Source organism: Gymnodraco acuticeps, unplaced genomic scaffold (genome assembly GCF_902827175.1).
Source record: "Gymnodraco acuticeps unplaced genomic scaffold, fGymAcu1.1, whole genome shotgun sequence".
Lineage (NCBI taxonomy): Eukaryota > Metazoa > Chordata > Actinopteri > Perciformes > Bathydraconidae > Gymnodraco > Gymnodraco acuticeps.
Window position 1 is genome coordinate 3,626,313 of NW_022989894.1, and position 13,480 is coordinate 3,639,792.

The following is a 13,480-nucleotide window of genomic DNA, read 5'->3' on the forward strand; positions in this document are numbered from 1 at the left end:
GAATTTTGTTATATACATTAATTGTTTCCAGAAGATGAATTGTTATCACTTTGCTGATCCTCCAATTCCAATTTCCTCATATTCCTATAGTGCTGGGTTGACATTAGACTATTGAATGCATTTTCATTAAAGTTTGAACACTTCCAGCCCCTCTGGACAAAGTGAGAAGCTAATCCTCTGACTTTTCAGGCATTGGGTATATTTGTACATGTTGTATATCTTTATGTCTGCATCTAATATCTCTGTTCATGTCCGCCCTGTATCTAGTATTGAATATTCAGTTTTATAAATGTAATTAAGTACAACAAAATTCCATTAGAATATCAAGCAGTATAAAAACTAAGCCACCTGTGATAAAAAGCCACTCTGGTGTCTGTCAGTGACCCAAAACCATTAAAACACTTAATGTTGGTATTTTCCATTTGATGGAACTTCAAGTGTGGATATGGAGCGGTGGATATGGAGCGGTGGGAGAGCAGCGAACAGTAATCATTTCTGGAACAAATGGATTCTTGTTCGCATGTCGGTAAATCTTTCTAATGTGAAAACATGCTGTTTCATAGATGATAATTTAATTCCACAATGCAAGATCTACAGTACTCTTTTCTTTTTTCAATTAAAGGAGATGACTCAAATGATAGCTTTTCCCCTGCAGGGAGCTTTTTAACTGATCAAAAGAATCACTCATCTTTTCTGATGTGTCAAAAATAATCAAGGTTCTTTTAAAATTCCACTTCACCATTTCTGTTGAGTTATTCTGAAATAACAAGGAGATATTATTAACTACCAACAAGGGATTCAAAAAAATGAGGCAAGGATAACTGAGCCAAGAGTTTTTATGAAATGCACCTCAAAAATGCAAAGGTGTTTGCTTCAAAAATATCAAACCACTGTCTATTAGCAAAGTTTAGACAAACAGGGATGACAAAAATGCAGACGATGAGTTTCTCTAAATGCTCCCCGGGTCACTAATGGAGGGTCGCTGTTAAATCAAAATGAAAAACAGATGAGAGATGGCACTGTTCCGTAGATGATAGCTGATCATCAGTCAGTATTTTTCAAGTCAAGTGGATGTCAGAAAATCAACGTGATTATTTCAGACCATTTCAGCCAATCTCAGACTCTTTTTTTAGAAATGATGTTATACCCACTACATCAGAAAAGAGAAAGAAGCTCCCAAAAAAATCCACCACAACAAATGATTCAGATTTTTTAGTGACGACATCTAAAAAATATATGTAGCATTTAGCACTTTGAATTGCCTTGTGTTGAAAAGTGCTATATAAATAAACTTGCCTTGCCTTGCCTTGCCTTATCTATGAATCCCTTTCTGCATGAATCATTAGCTTGGTTTCTAAGCCTATCAAATAACAACGCATGGAGATGCATTAACTAACAGGAAAACAGGTGGGGGAAAAGGTTTTGATTTGTTTGTTACAGTTTTCAGAACAACACCGGTTCAGTGTGTGTCTTCCTGGTGCAGCATTCAGCCTCTATGCACCTTCCCATCCCTCACCCTTTATTATGCTGCACATGGGTGACACAGGACCAAACTAGTGAGGGCTGCTCCAGCTGCATCTGCTTGTGAGCCCACAGGGAACGGCATGTGTGTGTGTGTGTGTGTGTGTGTGTATGTGTGTGTGTGTGTGTGTGTGTGTGCTCTGCCTGCGCATCAAGGCTGCCAGAAAATATGGGTAGCGCACTGGGATTGCAGGGCTCTGCACTTACCTAAGCCATTCACAGGCTCAGCATCACAGAGTTCATTCAGCACCTTGCTAATAGCGCACACATTAACTGCAGCACAGATCAGAGGAGGAGTGCAGTAATGAGAGGGAGCCTGCCGTTTATTGCTTCTGAGTGTGTGTGTGTGTGTGTGTGTGTGGATGTCTGTGTTGAGCAAATCTGTGCATGGTGCGTCTAGTGTGCGTTTGTGAGAGAAAGAGAGAACAGAGGCAGAGGGAGGGAGAGAAAAAAGGGAGAGAGAGGACGTGTGTTGGTGAAAGCTGGGAGGAAAGGATGGCTGCTCATGTTTGAACTGCCTCATATGCTCAAAGGAAGAGTCAAGGCAAAAATTCAGCAGAGAAACAGACGTCTCACTGGGGGACGCATCTTGCTCATCATTTGTGGGGAAGCAGAGAAGATTTGGCAATGCCCGCTGAAGTAAAAGAGGTAAGTGTGTGGTGGAATGGCTCTATTTGTTCTGTACCCTCCCTCTTTTTTTTGCTTGTCAGTTTTTTCCTCTCCTTCCTTCAGAGAACTGTAGCCCTCCACAACTTTGCATTCTGCCTCTGTCATGATGACTGAAGGAGGCATCAATCGCTTTACCTCCTTCCCTCTCCCTGCTGCTCGGTGCAGTCTCCTTGTACGCATGGGGACATGATGCTAACATCTTCATCAAGTGTGTGTTTGTGTGCACGCGCACCGCCAAGCATGTGTGCAAATGCATAGGCAAGCTTATAAGGGGGGGGGGGGATCATGTTTGATTGCATTATAAGGGGAGGTTATCCCTCAAGGGGGGGGGGGGGTGCTGCACACACTGGTAAGTGTATTGCCGTGATGTATCAGAGAGACATCACATTTGACCATGCAGCATTTAACTATTTGAGGCTCAGAGGAGGGAAAAGAGGCTTCGAATATAAACTTTGAGAATGAATATCCTTCTTTCTGTTTTTTCTGGCCTGTCATTTTTCATCAGTGTTTTCTCCAAACAGACCCACTTGGCTGGGTTATGACTTAAAATGATTTATTGCATAACAGACAATGGGGTCTCTGCAGGAAACAAGTCCTAAATAATAAGAATCCTTTTAGGAAATGGGTCATTTCAGGGGCATTTTCATTCAGAATCTACAGCAACACGAAATGTCCATGAGCATCACTGATTCAACAGATAGTGGAGGGCATGAGTTGTGACAAACTTGTGACTAATGTCTTCTGACATCAGTGGGCTGATGTCATGTTTTATTATCTACTGGAAGCATTACTCTTTCAATCCCACAGTTTGAAAAAGACAAACTGCCTGCTAAAGCTGATTTAAGTTTGATCACTACAAAATGACTGCCCTCACTGATTCAATTACATCATTTTTAGAATGATGTATTCTATCTTAAATAGATGTGGGACTATTTTTGAATCATGGCTTGTCTGTTGTGCCCTTGAGCTGGTCACCTAAAAACTCACTCAGCATTAGATGTCCCCCAAATATAAAACCTGGCTGCAGCTGGCCCCAAAACTGAGAGTTGATGGGGACAAGATGCTAATCATGCCCTTCTGTCTCCTGCATCCCTGCACCTGACAGCTACATACCAGACTTTCCCCCATTTTCTTTGAAGTCAGATTTGTCATCTCGACCTATTTGGCTCTGCGAGCACGATTAGTTAGTGATGGTGCAGTGAGTTATTTAAATGAGATTTGACTCACAGCGGCCTGGCCTTCCCTGGAGCTCGAATCAGACGGGCACAGCACATGGGCCCCTGTCCAGCCTATTATCGTCCTCCAAATATGCCATCAAGCCGTCTGTGGATAACAGTAGTTCCCTGTCCATCTTTTGGCCCTGGCGTTCACTCAGTGTAGCCGAACAATGTCCAATCAAACCCCCTTCAGAGGTGTTTTAGCCAAAAGCATTTCCCGGCTGCCAGTTTCTCCTGTGTGACCCTTTCATCTCCTCGCCCCTCTGACACATTTTGCTCTTGGATATGAGGGGCTCTTGTGTTTGCTGTTTGAAAAGCGAATCAAGCCCTCTCCCTCCACATGCAGTCAGCTGATCTCCGCAGCCTCAGTTAATGCAGTGGAGTTGAGTTCTCAGCACTTGTTCGGTTTAATGCCGCAGCCTCAGAAAAAAAGAGTTTGGTATTTTATTTTATTTTAATCCGAGTGCAGTATTTAGCATTTAATGTCTGTGCTGTTGAGTGATGCATTTCAGTTGAGATTATAAGCATTTGTGTCGTATTAAATACAATACAAATTGATTTAGAGGGTGAAGCAATTCATGGTGAAATAGGTTATTAATGATGCAGTGGAATGGATTTCCTGGATTTAAAAAAACACATTTTAAATCAATTATACTCTAATATGTTGATTGGTTGTTATTGTTTGTCCAAGATCTAAAAGAATTGCAGCTGCTGCAATCAAAAGGCTCTTGGGACTTAAAAAAGGTGTATCAATCGGATATTGATTGAGATCATTAGAGCAGCGAGGCACATTTTTGTAGACGCGCCTAAATGAATGTGAAGTTTGTATTAAAACCAGCATAAAATGTGTTTACAGTCAATTACTGCCTCCAGTTCTTTCTCACACCAAGATGCTGAATAATTAATCCACTCCGGTTGATGAAACCCATTCTGTTGAGAAGAAAAAGAGAATTTCAAGTTCTAATTGAAATAAGCAAATGGAAATTAGAGAAATATCCTCATGTTGTACCAGAGCAGCAGCTGGATTATTGATTCAAGTGTAAGTGGTGGTTAATATGGTCTCATATCAACACACTTAAATGACTTAACTAACTTGATGCTCCCATCCAGTTCTATTACTATCCTGCTGTACATAGTCAAGTCGCACTTGTACAAGCTTACATAACACAAAGGGCAATGTCAACATCTGTTAAGAGGGATTTAGGCATAAACATTATGTCTATGAAATGGCCTGGATTTTTTTGTATAGGTCTTATGGAGAAACAAAATAACAATGCAGATATGGTCTGTTTTGCTTTATTTAATGTACGATGTTCCCATCAGTTGGGTTGACCTACTAAACTGTAACTCAGAAGCCTGGTGCAGATGCGCACTTCAGAAAAACATGGCTTTATTCCCTCCTGATTTATTACCAAACACTACACTGTTGGTGTCTACTTTTTTGTACCTCTTCTCTTTTTGTTACACGGTGAAAGCCTCCCTGTCTGTCAGTATCTGTAGACTCCATTTCAAAAGAAGCTAACTGCTCCCTGATATCGTTATAAAAGCTTTAACAACTGTATCCATTTAAAATGTTGGCACATTTCAACAGGAATTGAGCCTGAATATAATAATTGGAAAACAAATCATGCATGCATACACCAATGGGCTGTAAATATCTGAATCTGAATATATATATGATTTGTGTACTTGTTGTTATACTAATAACCTTCAGGAAAGCACATTTTACCTGATAGAGTAAGCCTGCACGAAAGTATATGACAATGGAGAACTCGTACAACCACTTAATCCTCTCACCCTTTATTATGTCAGTATTTCTAACTTGCTGTCTACACATGATCTCTGGCTCTGCAGCAGCTTGAGTGTTATTGTGCTATTGATAGATTGCTCAATTAAATTACAGCTCACCAAATAGTTTGAACACAGAGGCACAGAATGTCTCAGATGTTCAGCATAATTAAGAAATAAGTGGCATTTTTCAGCAGGATTTTAACAGATCTTGTTTCAAATTATACAAATGATATGGTTATGGAGGGGGAGTGAGTTGTGCTCTCATCACTGACTGAGCTCACAGTCTTTCATTACTCCCTTATCATGTGCAACAGCTTTAATGACACGGTGTGCTGTCATCGTGTAGTCTACCCCAAAATAATTTCTCTGTTGTGTATAATATATTAACACACACATTTATGTCTTTGTGCTTTAGGAGCAGAGTTCAGAGGGGCCTCCTCCACTATCTTTGTCCCAGGAGGCCAAAGAGGCGACTCTGGATAACCCGTCAGCCAATGACGAGCTGGACACGCCCACTTCCATCGCCTCCGTGGTAACATCGACCAATGAGAGCTCCACGGAGACCGACACCCCGCAGCAGACAGACACTGAGGTGCAAGGCTTTATGATTGGTCACACTTTTTGGGAATTGTCACCACCTAATGTAGTTTGTAAAATAGTTTTAATTGATTGGTAAATACCAGAGTCAAGTCTTTTTTGGCAATGATAAAAACATGAACTTATAGATGTTCAAAAATACTTTGTACTTATATATTGAATTTATTTATTAAGTAATACTTGAACTGTCAGCCTATAAGATCCACTTGTCACTACTGTGACTACATTTACTGTATATTCTTGAAGATTTTAACTATTATTTTTCAACTTATTAACCAACATGTTTTAAGAACTATGAAAATATATGCATCCTAAAGAAAGGTGTTACCCGAGCCATGTGTCTCATCTCAGATCTCTCTATATTACTGAGTTTCAGGTACAAAAACCAACACCACAAAACCTGTTCTGCAATTAGTTTAAATTTAAGTGAGTTGCAAGATAATTATATGTTTTTGTGGTATGAGGTTTTGCTCACAGTTAACAACTAAATGCAGTTTGATAAACGACACAATAACATTTCCTTCAATTTACCCTGCTTCTAAACAGTGGCTGGACCTCAAATTGTTTCATCAGAGTAAAATCCAAGCACATTTTCAACGTGAAGAATTCATTACTGTTTGGCAGGAAGGAAGAATTCATTATTTACTGGCGGCTCAAAAAGGGCGGCTCAAAAAGCCAGGGTAGTGTTGAATTGATGAAAAACACACACAGTAAGTAAAACATGTTCCAAGTCAATTAAGACCAAATCATTCCTGCTCTGTAAACACACCATTTATTGTAGCATTTCATAAGAGGAATACTAAGACCTTTCATACCAATGGGATGTTAAAGACTAACCTCTAATTATATTTGTGTAGAGATAATAATTGTGGTGCATCAATCCTTGCAGGAGTCCAAAGCTGTGGAACAAGATGGTGAACAGGCTCCAAATGAAACCCAATCCCCAGGGACACAGCAGGAGGACCCCCAGACACCAGACACACCTGATCTCATATTGACTCCAGAGGTTCAAGATGACACTCCTGTTGAGGCCGCAACTCCTGAAGCCCCCCCCAAGTATGTTACACCACAGCCGCCAGTGGTGGTGCAGCAGCCTGAAGAGCCTCAGCCGGTGAACCCCGACAGGCAGAGCAGAGTGTACACGCTCCCTGACAGCTACAGAGGCATCAGGGGGGAGTTATGTCCGGGGTATGGGAGCCTGTCCCGGGCCACCCTCCATGGCTACTGGCCCGCCAAGAACTTTCAGACGGGGGCTCACTGCACACTGCCCTTCCTCCGGGACAGCTACGCTCCGGCAGCTCTCAGCAGCCAGGCGGAGGAGGAAGGGGGAGAAAACCCTCTGGACCTGAAGGCTGAACACCCGGCTTCCAGTTACCCAACACTGGCGGGGGTCCACCAGTTCAGGCCAATCACCACCATGGAGCTCCTCAGAGAACCCTCCAGAACCAGGTAAGTGGACGGTACATTAGATCAAACTGGATTGATCCCAGAGGGGAGACTGTGTAAATGAGTTTTTCAAGTACTAGCTTGTTGTTTCCATGGTATCTACAGGTAAGGTCAAATATAGATCAGTCTCTGCTATGTGTATTTAACCGTTATGAAAGGGCCATGGGAAAAATAAATCTGTAAAATGTCTGTGTTGTGTTTCTCATTCAGTCACTGAAGTACACTAAAAAGGCTGTCAGGTTATTTAAGGTCTTTCTTTGATTCCTTTAAACACATTTTGTACAGAAGGCAGACAGGGAAGGAAAATGTAACTCAGTCACTGAAATATCAATAAGGTCCCTTTTCTAATGAGATCACCTTTAACACTGCAGCCAATAGAAAGCCAATTGAAGCCATTGACATAAATAGCATCAATAACTGTACAGCAGTAGAAAGAGGATAGTTTTTAAATGCCTCAACACCCATTTAACTCTGTGGTGCACTTATGTACCTGCAGTTTGACTGGATTCCATACATTAGAGTTAGATTTCAAACAAAAAAACGTTTTAATGTCAGTGATTCTTATATATTTTTTAAGAGTTAAAGGTCCCATGACATGCTTTTCCGGTTATTACCCGTCCCCTTGTGTGTTATGTAGCTTTGTATGCATGTAAACGGTCTGCAAAGTCACAAACCCTCAAAGTACACCCTGTAGCGAGTAAAACTCTAACACAGAAAATACTGTTTTCTCAGCCGCGGCTCTGCGGATCTCTTCGCTGTGAGTGTATGTGTGTGCTCAGGCTGAGTTACGCTGTGTCTCGCTGTCTCGCAGACCCCACGCAGCAACCAGGAAATGACACCAGTAACCCAGCTCACACTGTCCGCTCCTCGAGCCTCAAAGGGCGGAGCAGCGAGCCTCGCAACGTCCCGCCAACACGGCACCCAGACCCCACGCAGCATTCTCATCTGTTTGACATTACTGGTGTCATTTTCTGGTTGCTAACAAATGCCATTGTAACACATAAAGACTGATGTTCAGATGTAACGGTGGTGGACTCATCAGAACAGAGTGGGCGAGCTGACCAATTAGAGCACAGTGGGTTCATAGGGAGGGGGGGGACAGGAGCTCCAACAAGGCGTGTAGGACAGAGAGTGAATACACATACTATACACCAGGGCCGGACTGGGACAATAAGTCAGGCCGGGAATTATACACCTAGTCAGGCCACTACCAGTTTTCTTTTGTGCCATTTTCCTGGATTTATTTGTCAATATATACAGTGTTGCTGTGTAAATGCGTTGCTGTGCAAATCTATTTAGGAACCTATCCATGTGAACATATTTTAAGTGGAGGTGGACCTGAAATCCTCTAGGGGGGTCCGGGGGCATGCTCCCCCGGTAAGATTTTTTTTTTAAATGTTGGACTTAAATGCATCAATCTGGTGCACTTTGAGGGGGAAATAAATTGACAACACCCATATGAAACAGAACAGTATACATTTAAATAATCATAAAATCATAAGTACATGGCCATAACCAATAACATACCATATCCAATATGAAAAAACATTGAAACTTGTTTATTTATTTGTTTTTGGTTCATTTATAGTTGTGAGTGTGTCTGTGCTCCTGAATCATCCTCTCCTGTCTCCCTCCTCTCCCCCCTGCTCCTCTTTGAGGCAGCAGCAAAGACTAGTTTTAGCTCTCAACAAGTTTTTAAAGTTTATCTTACCTTTTTTCACCTAGTTAAACAATTTTAAAATTATTATTCATGCATATTTTACTAATCACTTCCCCTTCAAATAGAAATATGGGTTTACATAAATGGTGACCAAACCGTTTGAGACCCACAGAGAACTTAGACTAAGTTAACTATCTAAACACTCAGAGTCCTTTACCTCACCTGAGCTGTAGTTATCAGTCTCTCAGTCTGACAGCAGTTAGCTAGCACCAGATGGTAACAACAACAATACACGTAACCGGTGCGCGCGCTTTCTCTCTCGCTCGTTCGCGCCACACATACCCTCCCGAGCTTGAATGACACACAGAGACCAATCGAGGGCATTAGTATGATCTGTATGAAAGTGGCCATGTCGGCAGGCCACATCATGTAGACAGCCAGTCACCCTCTGTGAGGCAGAGTCAGACCCACATTTGCGCAGCGTTGTGTTCACAATACATACATAAAAAATAGAATCCTCAGGCCAGCAGGCCACTTAGCAGGCCAGGCCATCGGGAAACCTCCCGGTCCTCCCGATGGCCAGTCCGGGCCTGCTATACACTGATAATGTATGAGAAACCAATGTGATTTTGGAACATTGAACAATGTAAATCTATTCTATCTATGTCATAATAATAATTAATGAATAATTCTTTAGATTTATTAAAGCGCTTTTCCAGATGCTCAAAGCGCTTTACAAGTACACATTACACACATATCATACATGTAACGGTCATGTACTGTGGACACACAGGAGCAAATTCGGGTGAAGTGTCTTGCCCAAGGACACAACGGCCTGACACAGTGGCGGCGGGGGCATGTCATGGGACATTTAAAGGAAAATATGCATAATCTATATAAAAAACATTCTAACATCAATGTTTTTCCATGTGTGATTGCCAAATAATGAACTTGAATTACCATTTTATTCATAATCTGCGGTTTAGAGGTTGGGCTAACCACAAATGAAACAAGAACATGTTCAAGATAGCCAGAGAGTGTAAGGAGTTATATATACAGTATATACTGCCAGAGTACAGCAGCAGAGGTAACAATGTACAAATCGACAATCCGACACCTTATCACGGATGACCTGCTGTGAAAATTATATATCACACTTGTAGCTGCACAGACACCTGGTTGTCACCTCTAGCCTGTGAGTCAGCCCGGACAATAGAAAGACATATGGACAGCAGTTAAGTTGGAGCCGGTATCAATCAGGAATGGCAGCCTTCTGCAAAGTCGATAAATAAGGAGGTTTCACCTGCTATTGCCTGCCAGAAGCTTTTCCTTATCCCATATAAGCTGTTCACAAAAGATACAAACAACTCACTTATGCTGTGAACGTCCCTGAAGCCCAGTCTATTACAAGACACCATTAAACCTGTTTTACTCTACCTGGTAATTATTTACGTTCAAATAAATAGTTTGACATTTTGGGAAATACGCTTATTGGGTTTCTTGCTGATAATTAGATAAGAAGATCGAAAACACTTTCATATTTGTCTGTGAAATACAAGGCTACATTTTGGAGAGGAGGCGGAGGGAACATCTAGCAGGGCTCAGTCTTAAAGTGACAACCCTAACTCTTTAACACCTTAGCCTTGTTCTTTTACACAAACAAGACATACAAAAATAGTGTTTATTTTTACAATCAACACCTGAAATGATGAAGGAACCTGCAAACAACAAGGTATCACAAAATGTAAACCGTACTTAGCTGTTTCATTTTAACCTCTTTACAATTAGTGATGTTTTGAGGTACATCTGTGTTTTTTAAATGCCTTTTTCTAACCTAAGTCTTGCTGCCCCCTCCTATCTCAAGTCATTTAGGTTAAGCTAAGCTAACCACTTCAAGTGTACAGATGGTAGTATCATTCTTCTTTTCTAACTCTGATCAAGAATTGAAACGTGAATTTCCCAAAATGTTGGGTATGACTCATCAAATCCTAAAATTCAAGATTGTTGTGTATTTTCTATCCTGATCCTAATGACATGCATGGGTTTCTGGGTCTCCTCAGAGGCGGTTATGATGATGCCTTCATGGCCCAGCTGGAGGGGAACCTGAATCCTTTCTTCCAGGCCATGTGCCGGGCTCAGACCCTGCAGTTCCCCCACAAACGCAGCAGCATGGTGAGCCTGGACAGCCTCCGCAGAGACCCCCGCTGGAGAGACCCCAACCTGCTTGAGGTCATCTCCATGCTCGGCCACCCGATGGACCCGGTCAAGTCCAATGCCGCCGCCTATTTGCAGCACCTGTGTTACGAGAACGACCGCATCAAACAGGAGGTTCGCCAGCTTAACGGGGTCCCGTGCTTAGTGGAATTACTGGACCACCCCAAGCCTGAAGTCCACCGCAAGGCCTGTGGTGCTCTGCGTAACATATCCTATGGAAAAGACCACAACAACAAAATGGCCATCAAGAACTGCGATGGCATCCCAGCTTTAGTCCGGCTAATGAGGAGGACGAGCAGCGTGGAGGTCAAAGAGTTGGTCACAGGTACAGCTCGATTTTTCAGTTTACCTGGAGTTATACCCTCCTGTCCTTCATTTTTATCTATATTTTTTGTACTTTTTACAGGCACACTGTGGAACCTCTCCTCTCATGAGCCCCTGAAGATGATGGTAATCAACAACGGGCTTCAAACACTGACGGATGAAATCATCATCCCGCACTCAGGCTGGAGGAGAGACGCAGCCGACCCCTCCAAACTGCTGAGTGCTGAGTGGACCACCGTCTTCAAGAACACCTCCGGATGTCTGAGGTAACCTTTGCTTCTGTCATGGAACAAATTATCATGGAACAAATTGGCTGCCCAAAAAGCTGACTTTTGATGGACTGAGTTGTCGCAGCGCTGCTGACACGGTTATTTCCCGCAGGAACGTCAGCTCAGACGGGGCGGAGGCTCGACAGAGGTTGAGGGAGTGTGAGGGGCTGGTGGACGCACTGCTTCATGCCCTTCAGTCAGCTGTTGTCAACAAGGACACTGACAATAAGGTGAAGTCATCATACTGCCATAAATGTAGAGACTGAAGAAAACAATTCAACCTACAATGTACTGTTTTTGAGCGCATTAAATATTTTGTAATCAAATTGTATGTTGTTATAGTGACTTTAGGTCAGAGGTGGGAAGTAGTGGAGTACAAATACTTTGTTACTGTACTTAAGTACATTTTTCTGGTATCAGTACTTCACTACTTATTTTTCACGACTTTTAACTTTTACTTCTTAAATTTTGAACACAAATACCTGTACTTTCTACTTCTTACATTTTCAAAACAGGTTTGTTAGTTTAGTTTTAATCTGTGTTTGGTGGCGTGATCATTATTATAGAGTCATTTTGTGCCTACACAGTACATTTCTCTGAGTAAAATTGACTCAAATTGAAGACAATATTACTCTAAAAATATTACATTTGGTCCCAACCTATATAGAGTAAAATGTACTCTTTGTTCAGAGTTGTATTTTTAGAGTTCATTTGACTCTATTATGTGCTTAGATTTGACTCTGCTTAATGGTTATTTACTCTATGTAGTGTATATTAAAAACAACTCTACTGCCATTTTACTCATAATAGAAGGTCATTTTACTCCCAATCGAACGTCATTTCACTCCAACTAGAAGGTAATTTTACTCCCAATCTAATGTCATTTTACTCCAAATAGAAGGTAATTTTACTCTTTATAATAAAAAAGGTCAATAAACCAAAGTGCTTAAGTAACACGAGTGGGCGTGTGTGAAGCTGACCATTGAGCGGCCCGACCAAGCAAGGAGGCAGAGGCAGAGAGTTAAAATACAACCCGGTGTGGACATTTATTCATCGCTGTGGTTCATGATACACAGCCTCAATATGACTGTCTCACGTGAACACAGTCACCAGCAACAAGGACCTCACACACACTAACAGGAAAACAGAACCTAAATACACACAGGACTAATCAAACCAACAGGACACAGGTGAGGAGGGAGGAGAAAACACAGGGGCACCAGGTGAACACAATCACCAGCAACAGATAAGACGGGAGGGGGAACACTTTTCAAACTACAACAGGAAACAGAGACAGACAAACTAAAACATAGACAGATCGTGACAAATAGATGCATAAATGACATATCTTGATGACATGCTTCCTGTGCAATGTTTTAGCGTGGAACAAAGTAATATACTTCGCCAATAATGAAGCTATATAATATAAGAGACCGAGATCTACGGCCCCAGAGATCACCTCCGTTACAGCGTGGTCATGGTTTGACTCCAATAGAATTGACTCTGCATTTTTGATCGCACTCTAGAAGCTATGAGTAATAAATACACTCCAAAATGATTAAATATCACTATTTCAGAGCAAAATAGTAATTACTCTGGAAAAAATACTCACCAATATTTCCTGTGTATTGATTTGAACACGATCCGTGTATCCATCATTTCCTGGTCCTCTCTAAAGAAGAGGGACCAATGAAAACGTTGCCGTTGTTCAGCATGGAAACATTCATTAGCTAACAATGACATTATTGTCCTAATACTATAAAGGGAGGTCA

The 13,480-nt window shown here is 41.8% G+C and overlaps 1 protein-coding gene across 2 annotated transcripts in view; it reads left to right on the forward strand.

Annotated features, from left to right (window-relative positions):
- Positions 1–1,674: 1,674 nt before the first annotated feature.
- Positions 1,675–13,480, forward strand: part of arvcfa (ARVCF delta catenin family member a) — a 32,515-nt gene continuing 20,709 nt past the window's right edge. For both annotated transcript variants that reach the window (XM_034205073.1, XM_034205078.1), the window contains exons 1-6: positions 1,675–2,169; positions 5,614–5,790; positions 6,685–7,244; positions 10,962–11,440; positions 11,522–11,705; positions 11,821–11,938. In XM_034205073.1, coding sequence (XP_034060964.1) covers positions 2,149–2,169; positions 5,614–5,790; positions 6,685–7,244; positions 10,962–11,440; positions 11,522–11,705; positions 11,821–11,938 — 1,539 coding nt within the window. In that variant the 5' untranslated portion in view covers positions 1,675–2,148. The remainder of the gene's footprint in view (positions 2,170–5,613; positions 5,791–6,684; positions 7,245–10,961; positions 11,441–11,521; positions 11,706–11,820; positions 11,939–13,480) is intronic.